Here is a 16,630-nt window from a genome sequence, read left to right as displayed (position 1 = left end):
ATCCACGATCCAGGATCCAGAATCCATTAGAGACTGACAAGCAAACGCCGCATAATCGAACAAGCGCATTCGCGGCCATAATGGCAATAGAATCATCCTCCAAACCGAACAACCACCAGCCACTATAAGACCATCCATCTATCCATCCACTCGAAGAACCCAATCCAGTCCCAATGCTGCAACAAAGGTAGCCATTAAAATATAATAATAGTTGTTCTTTTTCAGGTGCTTTTGACGGCTACACAGCAAAAAATGCAACCTAGAAAGGGGGAATTGAATTGGCCGTTCATTGTCAGCTATGAATCGGAAAATAGTTTACAGTTGGTATGAGCAATGCCTAATACTTTTAAATATTTTTAACTTTTTGGGACGAATTTCGCCTTTCAAAATTTCTTTCTGTGTCTTTGGCGGGAACAAAAGGAGCAGCATCTGCTACTGTAGCCAAGCAATTTGGACACACACCGACGAAGCGATGATAGAATCTCATAATGCAACCTCGGATCGGGGAAATCGAGGGCCTTTGGAATGGGGAGGTGGCAGGCTGCTGGCGAACGTCAAAGCCAAACAAGAACAATCTATCCAAATGTCCATCTATCGAGCAGATAAAACTGCATCCATCTTATCCGCATCCGCGTCTGTGTCCGTGAATTGTTCCCTGGCTTCCCTGCTTTTCCTCACCCTTTCTCCAACCTTGCAACTGCTGCGCTTTTCCTGCGTGTCTCTTTCTCTGGAGATTTGTGTGAGCTTACACTTTGCGCCAACTACAAACGGCGGCTGATGAAGATTAGCCCGTCTCCTGTCTGCCGGCCTCTGGAAAACCACCGCGCCGCCACCCCCAGCACCTCTGTCGAACGCCGTGACATTGATGTGCCACCAACAGCAACTGCAGCAGATGGAGCATTGCAACAAGCGAAGCCATTTCTGCTGCCATTGTTTTGTCGCTTGCCTTTGGATTTTTGGCTTGGAATTTCGGTAACCATCCTCGGTTTTTGTTTTTTGTTTTTAGATTTCAATTGCTGGCTGGTGTACTTTTAGCTTCAAGAGAGATTTGCATTTTATCGCATTTCGCTCGCCAGCGGATGTCGTCTGCCTCGTTCGTTGTCGCTCCTAAAGCATTGCTGACATTCGAAGACAGTTCCTCAAGCTGCCACCGATTTCCCGATTTCTCAGGGGGTCCAACGAAGGGGGTGTGCTCAGTGGGCTTCAATTTCGGCCAAGCGATTGTCAGTTAATTGAAATATTCGTGCAGTCGTCAGTGTCAGCAGTAATTCGCGATTCCAAGGATTTTGTGATATTATCACACAGGAAAGATATTTTGGCCAATCCATAAGATAAAAAGCTAGGCCTTTTTTAAACTATATTATATAAATATACACATTGTTTGTACTTTTCTCTCGGTGCAGGAGCTGCTGATCTCCAGGACTTTTGGGCATGATCTCCATGGAGTGGACTCATTAAAGAGTCGCTTAGGCATTGCAATCGAGCCGGACTCACCACCAAATGTGTTAATGTGCCAAACTCAGAAGAGGCAGCGCAGATTGGTCAGTTTGGACAACTGTTGCAGCGAATGCGCCTGGTGTTGCTGGTGTGTCGCAGCAACTGTTGCCGCTGCTTGCGGCTCATGCGGGCACGAAGGAGGAGGCGAACAAGTAGCCCAAGGAGCGCTACACGCTGTGCCACAAACTTAAGCAGAATCAATTTATAAATCAGCGCGCTGGCGGCTTTAAAGGTCAGCGATAACAACAACAGCCAGTCAGTAGAGGGGATTGGCCGCAGCTTCTTGTCCCGCGATGAGCAATTTATTGTGTCAAACTCAATTATACTCGTGTGATATTTTTGTTGCCCACCAAAAACGAAAAGCAGCCCAAACGAAAAGAAAAAATGAATCCACAACACAAATGCCCCAAAACACAAGCTCACATGGATTCAGGCAGACACAGGCATACATATATCTGTTTAAGAAGGAGCAACCCAAATTCCCCAAATGCTGCAACTTTTGGCCGAGAGAAGCCACAAACAGAAATGCAGTGGAGAATCGGTAACCGAAACAGAAACAGAGGCTCCAAATGAACGAGGAAGAGTTCAAGATAAATGAGCAGAATTGGTTTGGCGAAAGGCGCAATTCAACTGCCAAAAAACAATATATATACATGTACAAATATATATATAGAAAGAAGGGGAATCACCACCGGGAGCACAAATAACAAAAGCCCCAAGAATGGTGTTGTGGGCAAACGAACTAAAAATTCCCTGCAGCGGTACAAATCTCACTTTATGTGGAAGAAACTGAACATGATTCATTTACTCGAACTTATATTAAATCAATATTAAAAGAATATTCGTTTTAATCCGGATGGGCTTATTTAAATGCGTTAATTCTTTTCTTCCGTAATAATATGCTCCTTAGAAAGAGCCACAGAAGTCGGCATCAGGAACAAGTACCTTAGAGCACTCCTTGCCCTCCATATCCGTAAGTACGGCCAACACTTACTGAGTTTGTTGGCTGTGTTTTTTAGTGTAAAAGGGTATATGAGGTTCGTTAAGAACTATATATATTCTGGATAGGGATCACTAATTTTTATTTCATTCCTTGCAAATTTAGTAGAACCAACAATATGTAGAATTAAATATATGTTTTAATTTTATTTTACTGCGTAAGCGGTATATGATAGCCTAGGTACTCTACCATCGCGTTCTCTCTTGTTTTTTTGACTGGGCAGGCAAGAATTTTACGTTGACACTTTTAAGTGGACATCAAGCAGTTTGCGCATATTTTCCTTCCCCTACCAAAGAGCAGCTGCAGCAGTTGAATTGGGCAACATTTGGCTCGGGTTCGAATTGGGGATTCTGGTTGGGCTTTTTTCCGAAATTCACAGTTGAAACGGCAGCGCAGGGAGATTGTGAAACTTTTTGGAGGCGAGGGGCGCGAGTTATGCGATCCTTGGACTCTTAACGATTCGCCTTTGTCGTTGGAGCCTCTCTCTCTGCACTTCTCTCATATATCTGGGCATCTTTTTTTGGGAGCTCTCCCTTGCGGGGTCAAAAATTCAGTTAATTTAGCGAGAAATGTACGAAAATTGTCAGCGATCGACGGCTCGCATTTTGAGGCCAGAGGTCGACTCCACAGACGGGGACTCTACTCTTTCAATAGAAAGCAAATATGCGAAACAGTTGCATCAAAGGCACAATTAGGCTATGTAGGACGACTGATTTGGGGGGTAGGAGGGCCTGAGAACAGGCCCATCAAAGTGGATAAGCCGCCGCTGCTCGTAAATCTTCGGCACATAAACAAAATCCATCCAATCCAGAGAATTTTTATTGCTTATTATTGGGAGTCTTTCTTGCCTTGAAGTTCGCAGAACCAACAATAACACAAATGCACAAAAGTATCGAATTTCATTTCCTGTGTCCCCAAAGAAAGCCCAAAGCACTCAAAGAAAATGCGTAATCTCTTGAAAAAGGTGTATATTTATTTAATGAGATAGTTTTGATATTTACAGGTTGCAAACATCGAAAATTTTCGTCTGTGCAGCTTCACTGCCGATCATCATCCACTTGTCATTACCAATCCGCGCACAATGGCGAGCTCATCCTCCCGCTCCAACTGCTCCTTGAAATCAAATCCTTGCCGCGCAATCGCCGCACACAAATCGTAACGATTTCTCATTTTAATCAATTAAAAAGTCAGCGATACCGATCCCGATGCCGATTTCGATGCTAACTGTAAACCGCTGACACTTGCCGAAAATATGCCGAAAGTCTCGAACTCGGACTTGGAGTCTGGATATCGGAGTTTCAGCTTGCAGTTAAAATCGGACCCTTGCAGTTTGTTTGATTAATGAGGTGAAATGTTGTGAAATATTGTCGGAGGGCTTTGGCTTGGAGAGCGGCGATTGGAAAGGGGGAGGCAGCGACAAATCAAATGGAAATCAATACCTACATGAAACATAACGCCTCTCATCCTGCGCCGACCCCGTTTTAAATAAATGAGCCGGGGAGACGCCCCCAATCGCTAGCCTCGCTTGGATCTCGGGGCCTTCCCTTATAAGGACAGACAACTCTTGGGAGTTGTCAAAAATACCAAGCCACGAAATAAAGAATTGCGAAACTCCCAAAAAACACAGCAGTCTCGTTGTCTGCCCATGGACAGAACAAACAATTCGGCAAGTGTGAACATGTAAGTGTCAGAGGCTCAACTCGAGTCATTCGAGCTGAATGCAGCCGTATCACAGATGGGAAATCGTGCAGGTGTTCCCGAAGTAGTGGCTATAATGGCATCGCCACTAGCTGCAGTTCGCCCAATTTCTGCGAAAGGCGTGAAAACTTCGATCCTAGTAAAACTAAATCAATATGCACGCGGCGTATACTTAATCAAGACATAAAAAATCTCCAAAAACTGGGAGAAAAATGGAGCCAGGATTGGAAAATAAGCAAGAAAAGACGAACCGAACCTTTAATGCTCTAATAAATTCCAAAATGCGAACACTAAAATAAAACTAGCTCTGTTTTATTTTCCATAAATAATCTAAAAGAAGAATAAGTTCTAATTAAATTAACAGTAATTAAATAACTTGAAAGACCTAAATACCCTTTGCATGATTCCAACTTGGATATACTTTTAAACCGATCGATCTGCCCCTGCAGCTAATCTTTCAACTTGGTGGGCTCAATCGCCTGGCGAATGATCACCATGGTTAGAGCTAATCGCAGGAGGAGATCAAAAAACGCCCATTGGCCAACGGACGGTTAAGCCAATGGGACTTTAAAAGCGACAATCGCTCAAATTAGAGGGAATCTCGATTACCCCAAAGCGCAAATGGATGTTTTCGCACCTTTACGCAATCATCCCGGCAAACTCTGAATTGCATTAATGTCTGGAAAATCGGTACGCCGTCGACCCAGTTTAAAATGGAACAGACTGGAGCTCTTTAGCACCTTAACTCTCAGCCTAGGTTCACATCGCTTTGTGACCGCATTAAATTCTAATAACTCGCTATTATGACATGATAGTCACGTATTAGGCAAAACAGCAACCGAGTAACCGCATAACCAATAACCTACAACTCTCAGGCCCCACGACAAACTGCATTCAGAATTATGAGGCGATCGGCAACCGGTTGGACGACCAACCTCAGACTGGGCCACTGAAATTGGGAGGAGTATCTCGGGGGGCAGGCCACGTTAATGCGCAAATGCCAAAATATTTGAGGCAACCAAAAATTTGCATTCGCATGGAGTATGGAAAATATTGCATGCCACAGTGAATAACAAGTCGGGTATGCAAATAGGAGTTTTCTTCAAAACTATAGGTGCGACTAAACATATTGAGTACTTGAAGATAGCTGAACTTAAGCCCTCTCGTGCACAAATGTAGAACAATTTTTTTAAAACCTTACAGATTACTGGGTGTAACAGGAACAAACAATTTACATAACAAAAGGCGAATATTTAGTCGCCTGCAGGCGAGTTTCAGTTCCAGTTCCAGTTAAAGATCTGGCTCCAGGCTCACTTTTGGTTTCAATTTTACTTTTTTTTCTCGTCTTTTATTTGGAGCGTTGACACATTTCCACATGCCCACACACATGGCAAATTGTTCTAATAGCTGGCGCAAAATCTGCATAGGTATCTGAGCTGGAAGCAAATCCTGCTGTAAGGGGCAAAATGAAAAGCTTGCTCTGATCGATTTGTGAGCGGCAGCGGGCTGCTTAATTTGGCTTATGTTTCATATTTGCCCTGGGGCAGAATCGTTTAGTGCTCGGCCCGTTGATTTATTTCGCCCGTATTTGGCCAGACCGAGGTCCACTCACGACGAGGGTGTTGCGTTGGAGCTGTGCTGCTGCTGTTGCTGCCTCCTGTTGCATGTGGCGGCTGCTGCTGCTGCTGCTGCTGGTTGCAACCCAAAAACTTGAACTTCGACTTTCGAAAACAACGGCCCGGCTACGGCTGACTAATGAGAGAATTATGCAAAGAGATAGAACGGGTGCGATGGTGGAGAAACCGGGATCGAGAACTGCGATCGGACACTCGGACAATTTTTGCGTGTCTCGGACTCGCTTTATTCATTAGGCTGAAACTTCGCCCGCACCTCGCAGCTAATTGCCAGTATCTGCATCTAGAAGTGAAACCACAGCCAAATGCCAGCCACATCAACATGAACACACATCTTATCGGACCAACCAATTAAGACACACAAAAACCCAGCTCAACGGCCGAAAATTGTCAGCAAATCGAAATGAAAATCAAAGTCAGTCGAATAGACAGGCAGCCGTTTTAATTTGATTTGATGTGAGGCCGCCGCAAAGCCGAGAGAAAAACCGAGGAATCCAGCCACATACTACATAGATGCATACACACAAAAAAAAAGTTCTCTAAATATGGGCTGCGCTTTTTATAGAGCATCCAGCTTCGTTCTTAAAGTGCACGTTCGTATTCCGGTTTCAATTTCGTACATTTCAAAGAGTCATAGAAGCAGCACTTCTTCACATCATCAATGTGCAGTATTTATAGACCTTAATTCAATATACTGGTTTCTTTCCGTGTATTTAGGTCTGTCCTCTTAGCAACATTTTAGTTGTTGGCTTTTCGATTTCGTTTACGATTAGGCTACGCTAAAAACATAAGCCAGCAGCCGCGATATTTGACTGGCTATAATGAGCCAGCAACATGCTCACTTGCTAAATTCAATTGCTAAATTGCCGCTCGGCTTTGGCGACCAGTGTGCCCGATTGCCAATTGGCAACTGCAAACTTGCATGTTGCCAAATTGAGTTGAAGGCACCAAACTGCCACCTGCAGCGACATCTAAGCCATTGTTTTGCGATTGCTCCGGTATGTAGTTCCAGAGTCTGATTTTCAAAATTAGAATATACGTTTTAGGAAGTCTATGCACTACTAAAGTATTTTATTTCAAACTGATTAGATTTCGCTGCTGTGTGGAAAAGATGCGAATCGGGCGATGTCAAAAAGTTGGCCATAACTGAACTTGGTCGGTGTGAAGGTCCAAACGAAGCGCTGGCTAGAAAAGGCAGTTAATTGAATGCATTTGCGAAGAAGAGACGAAATAAAGTATTCAACCCACGCAGCCGACTAAGTCTCTTCTGTAGGTATTTTCACGTTCAAAGGTTATGACGTTGTCGTGTCAACATTTTATTATTTATTGTTGTAGCCTCTAGCCAGGCGAAAAGGGTTTGCCCCAAAACAAAGCCAACAAATGCGCCCACTCCTCCACTGTCTCCAGTCTACACTCTACAGTCTTCAGTCTTCTGTTGCCGTTGCCTGTCGGTGACTTTTGAGCTTTGAGCGTTGTTTGAGCCGCAGTTTTGAGTTCCTGTCCTGTCCTGTCAGTTATTAATGGAGCGCCATTGTCGGCCCCCCTTTGACCCACAAATGGCGCTTTGATTTTGCCATAGAAATTAGCATTCAATGCAATTTACTTTGCCATGCCAATCAACGCCCTCCACCAAGCTTAGCAAAAAAAGAGAGTACACATTCAAGGAGATACCTCAATTTCATCCGGCGATCTGTGTAAAAGAATAGTTTCTATTCCCCGAAGAACAAAAAGATTTTGCGCTGTTATACGGGCTATTGTGTGCGTAAAGACAGCTACTCAAACTACTTCATATGACAAAGAAAGCTGGCTCCACAGAGTTACTAAAGAAAATAAATCAAAACATACAAAGTAACAGCGACAGAGTTCCAATGCTTCATAAATGGTATACCATTATAACCAAATCTACTACATCCTTACAGACTATGTATACAAATCAATATTTTCGTAGTATTTATATTTGTACTTGTCCTTAAAATGTAAATAATTTTGATATAATTCTTCCCAGTGCATCGCCATAGTTCTGGTTGTCATTGTCTCTTGTCTCTATTCAAGATGTAGGTGGCGACATCGACATCACTTACGCTACACAGATCCCGACATTAGATAGTCGCTCTGCTCTTTTTCGTCGGTCCTCAGTCTTCACAGAATTCTTCCGCCCCTTCTTCCGGAGCTTCGGGTTCCCGGTTCGCCTAGTTATTCGCAATCGTGCGCGTTTGTTGATTGTTAGAAGCGACTCGAGAAGGACTGAAAGCACCGAAGATCGGCGACTGCAGACAGAAGACTCAAAGATGAGGCCTATAGGTTTAAAACAGGAACGAATACTGTACGGCTGCCTCGTTGTAGACGTCGTTGATTTGAATGTTTCATCTGCCGCAGCCACAATGCAAGAGACAACAGCATAAACAGAGCGTGCCTTTTAATTGCGGTGCCGCCAACAGACATTAACATTAACATTAGATGAGTCCCGACGAAAATAGTCGCAATGTGGATGATGTATCTGCGTTCCTTGATTACCCAGTTGTTTCTCCGTCTGTGTGGGCGGTGCAGCTGCTCTGGATAGCTCAGATGGGTGGAAATGGTACAGTTGGAGGGCTTCGCACACAGGAAATACCAATTAATAATGGAGAAGATGTATGCACAATAAATACACTTATTGAGTTTTTCATTACGTATACGAAATTACGTATTTTTCTTTAATTTATAATTGAAACAATTCGCATTGCACATTTTATACTTATAAAATTATTCGAAACCCCATAAAGAAATGATAAAAATTGTCATGTTCTACTTTGGCCATTTATATATTAATAATAATAAACTGGTTGAAGGATGTCCTTATTCATACCACCAATACAAATAATACCAACCCAAACTCCATTTAAGTTGTGTTCCATAACTTTTGTAATTATAAGAAGAATTATCGTCATAACTTGGCTTTTTCTTTTTCTTTGATTTTGTACATTTTTTCTCCCCGTCTTTACGTACCCAACATACTTCACACTTTTTCTTACCATTCTTGTCTGTCGAACATGTCTTGCACTTATTTGTGCCTTTTTTAGTAACCCAACACTTTTCCTGCACATTCTTTTCCTTTTCCTCTGCCTCCTTCTTTTTTCTTTCCTCTTCTTTTTTTTCCTCTTCTTTTCTTTCCTCTTCCTTTCTTTTTTCCTCTTCTTTTTTTCTCTCCTCTTCTTTTTTTCTCTCCTCTTCTTTTTTTCTCTCCTCTTCTTTTTTTCTCTCCTCTTCCTTTTTCCTTTCCTCTTCCTTTCTTTTTTCCTCTTCTCTTTTTCTCTCCTCTTCTTTTTTTCTCTCCTCTTCCTTTCTTTTTTCCTCTTCTTTTCTTTTTGCCTCTTCTCTTCTTCTTTCCTCTTCTCTTCTTCGTTCTTCTTCTCTTCTTTCCTCTTCCTTTCTTTTTTCCTCTTCTCTTCTTTTTTCCTCTGCTCTTCTTTTTTCCTCTTCCTTTCTTCTTTCTTCTTCTCTTCTTCTTTCCTCTTCTCTTTTTCTTTCTTGTTCCTTTCTTCTTTCCTCTTCTTTTCTTCTTTCTTGTTCCCTTCTTCTTTCCTCTTCTCTTTTTCTTTCCTCATCTCTTCTCCTTTCCTCTTCTCTTCTTCTTTCCTCTTCTCTTCTTCTTTCCTCTTCTCTTCTTCTTTCCTCTTCTCTTCTTTCCTCTTCTCTTCGTTCCCCTTCTCTTCTTCTTTCCTCTTCCTTTCTTTTTGCCTCCTTCCTTCTTTCCTCTTCTTTCCTTCTTTCCTCTTGTTTTCTTTTTTCCTCCTCTTCTCTTCTTTCCTCTTCTCTTCTTTCGTCTTCTCTTCGTTCCTCTTCTGTTCTTCTTTCCTCTTCTCTTCTTCTTTTCTCTTCTCTTCTTCTTTTCTCTTCTCTTCTTCTTTCCTCTTCCTTTCTTTTTTCTTCTTCTTTTCTTCTTTCTTCTTCCTTTCTTCTTTCCTCTTCCTTTCTTCTTTCCTCTTCCTCTTCTCTTCTTCTTTTCTCTTTTCTTCTTTCCTCTTCTCTTTTTCTTTCCACTTCTTTTTTCCTTTCCTCTTCTCTTCTTTCTTCCTCTTCTCTTTCTCTTTCCTCTTCTTTTCTTCTTTCCTCTTCCTTTCTTTTTTCCTCTGCTTTTCTTCTTTCCTCTTCTTTCTTTCTTTCCTGTTCTCTTCTTTTCTTGTTTTTTATTTCTTCTTCCTTTTTTGGATTCTGGTTGGCTTGGCAAATGAACAACACTCGGTCGTCACATTGAAAAGTCTGATATAGTCCGCCTTTTACACAAACGCATTGCGCATTATCCCTGTTTGGCTGGCCTTTGTTCCATTTCAAAAATGGTGCTTTGCTCCCGGAAACCAACGAAATGTATTGGCCGTGATCGGTTAGATTGGATAAATCGACCCAATACGACTCGGTACCAAGTTTCTGACTGATAAGGTGCAGTTCGTTCTCGTTTTGTGGCGAGGCCAAGTGACCGCCCATCGCGCGACATTTTCTCGTTGCCTCAAACCAATTCAGCTTAACGTGCCTCTCGATGTAAAAGAACCTCGAACCCACCCACTTTCACAAATCCTGGATGGAGTGATACCTTAGACGAAACATTTCTGGTATCCAGTGAACACTGGAGAGCATTCAGTGCCTTCCGTAAGGATTTTTCTAAAGATAATTTTTTGACCTTTAGATCCATCATCGCATGCAGATCCATGAAATGGCCTTCCATTTTAACCTTTAACTCTTTCAATTGCTTATCATTGACTTCTTGGTGTCCTTCTATCCTGTCTAGAATTCCCTGCGTTTCGTCGAAAATTCGGGAATTTGCAGTGTTCCTCTCCTTTTGCTGCTCTGCAATGTTCTCAAGGATTGGTAATATGTCGACAAGACACATTTCACCAAGCTCTTTTAGTCGATCGTACGACGAAATTATGGGATGCTGAAGAATATCGTTTTCAGCAAAAACGTTGTAAGAACCGTAGGAAACAAACACGAACAAGGAAACAAACACGAAGGTCGCACAATCGAACATGTTGAGTAAGTATAACGAACTGATTCTTAAATTATTTTTAATTTTTCCTTTTCTCGTCGACTAATTTTTCACACCTCGCACACAGGTAACACACCGGAACGATCGTATTTTATGCAGAAAAATTGAAGTATTTACTTCACATCTTATAACAGTAAGAGATCAACTCGCTTTTAAGAATTCTGCATTAATTTTGTACATTGTTAAATCTTTTAATTTACTGCAAGCTGGCAAATAAAAAGAAACTGTTCGCTGCACTTTCCATCCATCATTTCTCCTCCACGTAAGTGAACACAGCGCTGATGAATTTGCACCTGAGGCCTAAGTTTATGCCATTTGAAGAAGGGTGGATTCATTCCTGTGGCTAAAGAAACGAATTCACCCCATTTGGCAATATCGTTGATATCCAGCCAGAAGTCGTGATTCCCCTCATTGGTGTCCTTAAGTTCCGTACGGATTGCATCCAGTTCGTCTTCGTTCTGGATTGTCACCAGGTGACCACCCATTTTTTGGCACAAACTTGTCGCTTTAAACCAATCCACTTTATGTTTCTTTTCGATGAAAAAATGCCTCCAGCCAATCTTCTGAAATTGGGATGGGATTTCGGTTTTTGGAATCACTTTTTTGGCTTCCACAGATAGATTTAGGGCTTTTTTCGTTTCTTGCAATTGTAACTCCAGACTTGCTAAGTGACGTTGGATATTCTTCACATTCTTAATCTGCGCACTTAGAGCATTAAATTCGCTATCCACATTGTCGTGAATTCCTTTTAATTTGTCGTTTGCTTCCTTCTCCTGACCTTCAATCTTAGCCAGTTGTTTCCTGGTTTCATTTACTTGGACTTCGTTAGCAGAGTTCCAGTGGCTCTTATGGTTTTGGGAAATATACTTTAGCACTGGCGCTAGTTCGACAAGGCACACCTCCTTATCCGTTGACATTTGAGGACACACATCCTTTGCACGGACTCCATAGAGCCCGCATGCCATGAAGACGTGCAGAATATAGTTTGCGTGCTGGAACATTCAGTGTTATAACTTCAGGGAATAAGTGCTACTTAGGAACTAAATCTCGATTTATTTGTATGAAGAGTATCGTACGACACATTCGTCACACTCCTTAAAATGGTAAGAGGCACTAACCGATTTTGCACAAAAAAAATGTGAGGTAGGTTAACAGTTTTATGCATTTTTTAAGATTTATTAACCTCAGACCAGCTGCTTTGCAGTCGTCGTGTTAGTACATTTGATCTTGTTTTCCCAGCGATTCATATTGCATTGGAGAGACACAAGCCGTGTTAATCCCATTTGGAGATCCACAAATAAATCAGTCGCTGGAAAATTGCTCAATTATAAATTGCACAACTCCGCGAACCCGGCTCTTTTCCCATTTTCCGCGCTTTTCCGCGTCTCAGCGGTTGCCAATGTGGAAATTAGCATTTTGGCAATGCCTTGGCAGCAAACTGCTGTCATGTAAGCGACTAATTAACATGTCACTCAGTTGCAGCAGCAACTGCACCACAGCAACACAGTGCCACTGCGACGGCCACATCACCAACATCGGGGTTTTCCCCTTTCGTCTCCACTCATTGACCATTCACTAAATTTACGCATTAGGCTGAAATTGAATGGAACTAGAAGCAGTGGCTTCCAGCCCCCTTAACCCCCAAAATAAACCCCCCGTTTCTTAGCAACCTGTTGCTTCGTTTACTACGAAAATCTCTCACGAAGTTGCCAAAGCGAAGCAAAAATATAATCGCCGAAAGAAAAAGGTTTAACATTTTGAATTTATTAGCCAAAAATTGTTGCTGAGGAGCCGAAGGGGTTAGGTTGTATCTCTGGTTTTGCACAGAGAACAAATTATTTTAAGTGGGATTGATTCAACGTAATGTTCGCTAAGCGAAAATAAAATATTTGGTTTATGGTGTTTCCAAGTAGACGAAAAGAATGATTATGCAGTACTTCAACGTGGTGTTCCAATCTTAGTTAAATATATTCAAGTGATTTAGTCAGAGCCATTTTTTGATTGAATCTACATCATTACTAAGAAACAACGACGAGCTTGAATAGTAATAACAATGCACCAATACTTTTTTCTGCCTGTGAGTCGCTTTTTCGAGGTAATCTCTTGGCTGTCGTTTGCACGGCGCTAATTATCTCTGCTAATGATGCTTTAAAAGGCAGTCGGCGACGACAGGCGGTCCAGCGGCAGCGGTAGATGTTGCCTGGGATTCAGGTTCGGCAACTTCGGTCCTTCTCCTCTGCGGTTCCCCACCTGTATCCTCTGAATACCCCGAGAATACCCCGAACACCCCTGCCCACGACGATGCTCCTTTCGCTCATCGCATGAGTAATTGACAATTTGCTGAAGTCAGCGTGTCTCCTCTCCTCTACGTGACCACCGCTGGAAGATCGGGTCGGAGGATGCCCCACTCAGTCCCTTCCCTTCGACGGTATTTGTATATGTTAATTGTGTGACTAATGACAGCCAACTTGTCATATTTTTATCAACACGCGGAGTTAACATTTGTGTTCCGTTTCCTTTCGTTGCGCGTTTTGGCCCAAGCGGAGTTGAAATCCCGTTCTAATCAGGGCTGGAAGCTCGATTTGGGAACTGGCCTAATTTATTGGTTTTTATAGATTAAAACTAAGGGTATGGGTGCTAGTTCTTATACTGATTTAAACATAAGTTTTCGAGAAAACCAATGCAATTGTTTTTTTTTTCTTTATTCATATCTGATAAACTTCAAATTTATGCTCGAATTTTAAAAAACACTAACCGATTGCCAAAACATGGTATATATTTATATTTAAATGAACTTTATATATATGATTTATATATATAAGTTTTGAGCACCCATGGCATAGACATTCGTTTCGCGTCATCGCCGATCGCTAATCTGGGTTACTGTGTGTCAAATTAACGCTCTTTAGGAGCAATATCCAAGATATGGATGCGAGCTACAAGACGCCCACAGACTCACGACGACACACACACCACAACAAGATCAAGCCCCTTTGAATAAGACTAACAGCACCAGCAAACTGAAGGAAAAAAGAAATAAAGAAAAAATTCGTTAGTTCAAAAAACTCAATCAAATGTCGAAACTTGAAAATCGTGATCATGGTCCTGGCTCTGTCCGCCCGACCCGCTGTCCTTCCTTCGGTTTCTTAATGGTTGTTGGCTCTAGGCGGTAGCTGCAACAACAACACCGAGTCCAACAGAAGTACAAAAAGCGAAAAACAAAGAAAAACCCAAGGAAAAACAACAAACGGTAGCTGCAAACAAGACAAAAGACAAACTTATCGTTTGAATTATCGGCATTCATTTGCATTTCGGAACCCTGCGATCTCCCCTCGAATCCCCTTTTACCCACACCCATTAACTCTGGGGACATTCAGCGAAACAGAGACGAAAATAGTAGCAAATGAAACAAATAAAGCGAAAAAACACGCCGCGAAATCATTTGATTCGAATGACAATTGTCCTGGGTTCGAAATATAAGGAGCGCTGAGGGGTATATATATACTCACTGTTTATAAAATTAAAAGGAATAGTTTAATTGCTTTTAAAATCATATGGTACCTACACCCAAATAAACGGACTTCCCTTACATATCAATAATAAAATGAATTGTTTATTATGAAAAAAGATGATGAAATACAAAAAAAATGGGTACCCTTTGTCATTCTATAGGGTATCAAAACCACACACATTCTGTTCGGACTTTCATGCTCCATCGCTCACTTGACTTGCGTTGCCTTTTACAGTTAGCCACCGAGGGCCCCGTCTATAAGTCGAAAAAAAAACCGTTGGGCCTTCCCAGCCAAGGAAATTAGCATGCGCGAGGCTCCTTTGCTAAAAAAAAACAAAACAACAGGGGGCGGGGGGAGTGGTGCTGAGGATTGAAGGGGGAGGCCTGGAATGTCAACGGCAGCTGAGATTTTTCCTAGCTTTTCTCCAGCGCAAGGATTTCCACACTGAAGTTCTTGCTGCTGCAGGAAAACGTGATCGTTTTAACATTTCAGCTTGTTGTCCGCTGGTGATTTTGAGTATCTTTTAGCAATTCTAATGTTTTTGTTGCTTCTGCAGCTGCTCAGCGGAGCTAAGAAAGAAAAAAGATGAGAGAGCGGAATGGCAGTCGGTTCTCAGAACGATGCCACATGCTCCATCCAATACCGTAAGATGAGCGGTTTATCCGCCGCTTTCCCGACGATCTTTTGATCGATTGTAGGTGAATTGGTCAGAAGCAACTCTGCATCGCTCTTGCCTGCATTCTTTTTCGCCAGCGATGTATTTATTACATTAAAGATTTAAGTATGTTATGGAATATGACCATAAAATCTAGGTTAATTGTATTATATATATTTATCTAAGCCTTTAATAGCGATCGTTACGGTTTAATGCCCCGCTTCTTAAAATATATGATAGAATCAGTAAGTTTGAAGCACTTTTTCACTCAATATGTTCAAATACGAAGCTTACATCTTGTATCTAATTGTCCTGTTAGATCCGCAGGCTGCCCAGGAAAACAGCTGCCCCAAAGCTTCCCTGAGCGAACGACTTGAACAACGTGGAGAATTCAGCCTGGTCGATTTTGATCCACTGCTGAAGTCTATTGTGAAAAACCCACATAAGGAATTGCTCGGCAAAATCGAAGGTCTGGTGGAGCACACAGAAAATAAACTGCAGCCTATGAAATCAGTGATTCCAAACCAATCGAAGGCTTTGCTGAATGATTTCGACCTACATGGCAAATTGGAATATCTGGACGCAGCCCTGCAGAAGGCAGTAAATTCCCTGCACTGCTCGCTCGAAAACAAAAAGGTCGTGTCAACTGGGAAACCCCATCCGGAATTCCAGAAGTTGGGCTCGAGGTACTTCTACATCGAGCGGCATGTCAGGCAGAATTGGTTCGATGCCGCTGACAAATGCCGTAGGATGGGCGGTCACCTGGCGACGCCCCAGGACGAGGATGAGCTGTACATCATCCGCAAGCAGCTTGAAGCCCGATGGTTTTGGCTGGACATTAGCAATCTGGTCGATAAGGACCAATACATATCCCTGGCCTCCGGGAAAGAAGTGCCGTATCTTAAGTGGCGACACGGAGAGCCCAAAAAGAGTTCCGCTGCAAACTGTGCTTATTTATACGCCGGAGACTATTACACATACCAGTGCAGTGACAGAAACTTTTTCATTTGCCAAGCTGCGTAAGGAGACGACTGCCCTTAGAATTCGATGGTACAATCTAAACGATTTAGTATGGATTTCATGTCGAAATGTGCGTTGAAGTATTAATAATGAGTGCAAATAAAGCCGCTCGTTTATTATTCAAATGTTTCGTTCGTAAAAAGTAATGACTTTTTCGCTACTTGCTGACTTTCGATCACGAGCTGCAGATGGCACCCCATCCCCACCCGTGATAAGTCCGTCTACTGAAGATCTGCCGATCGGGTTAACAAGCTGGCCGCGTGCAAATGATGCTATTAAAGTGGCATTTAAAATTTAAGTTGCAGTTAAATCGCGCCACTCTCTCTCCTCCCCCTCTAGCCCTCTCTCTTGAGCCACAAAACAAAAGAACAACAACGGAAACTGCAGAATCGATGCACTGTACAAAATTTTGATTAGGAACTGGACTTTGAAAGTCAGTTTTATAGTGTCATCTTATGCAGAATATAATTAATAATTAATGGCGCACTATATATAGTACAATATAATTTGCAATTGAGGAGTGCATTTTTCAGAGTGTAGGCAACATCGACATCGGCGACACGACTTTTCTCCGGATAATGTTTTGCATATGTA

At 42.3% G+C, this 16,630-nt stretch overlaps 2 protein-coding genes across 2 annotated transcripts; one reads left to right on the top strand and one right to left on the bottom strand.

Annotated features, from left to right (window-relative positions):
- Nucleotides 1-11,015: 11,015 nt before the first annotated feature.
- On the bottom strand, nt 11,016-11,850 carry LOC6617282 (accessory gland protein Acp29AB). Its single transcript, XM_002041573.2, has one exon. It carries the CDS (start codon nt 11,848-11,850, stop codon nt 11,041-11,043), a length of 810 nt encoding a protein of 269 aa, XP_002041609.2. The 3' UTR covers nt 11,016-11,040.
- A 3,428-nt stretch (nt 11,851-15,278) lies between these two features.
- Nucleotides 15,279-16,161, top strand: LOC6617281 (collectin-10). Its single transcript, XM_032727266.1, has one exon. The coding sequence runs from the start codon at nt 15,290-15,292 to the stop codon at nt 16,037-16,039; it is 750 nt and encodes a 249-aa protein (XP_032583157.1). The 5' UTR covers nt 15,279-15,289; the 3' UTR covers nt 16,040-16,161.
- The last annotated feature ends 469 nt before the right edge of the window (nt 16,162-16,630 follow it).

Source organism: Drosophila sechellia, chromosome 2L, assembly GCF_004382195.2.
Source record: "Drosophila sechellia strain sech25 chromosome 2L, ASM438219v1, whole genome shotgun sequence".
Taxonomy (NCBI): domain Eukaryota; kingdom Metazoa; phylum Arthropoda; class Insecta; order Diptera; family Drosophilidae; genus Drosophila; species Drosophila sechellia.
This window is presented reverse-complemented; position numbering and strand designations above follow the sequence as displayed.

What these genes read in the sequence shown, in the direction of transcription:
- LOC6617282 (XM_002041573.2), bottom strand. Translation starts at nt 11,850, where the DNA reads ATGTTCCAGCACGCAAACTATATTCTGCACGTCTTCATGGCATGCGGG.
- LOC6617281 (XM_032727266.1), top strand. Translation starts at nt 15,290, where the DNA reads ATGTTCAAATACGAAGCTTACATCTTGTATCTAATTGTCCTGTTAGAT.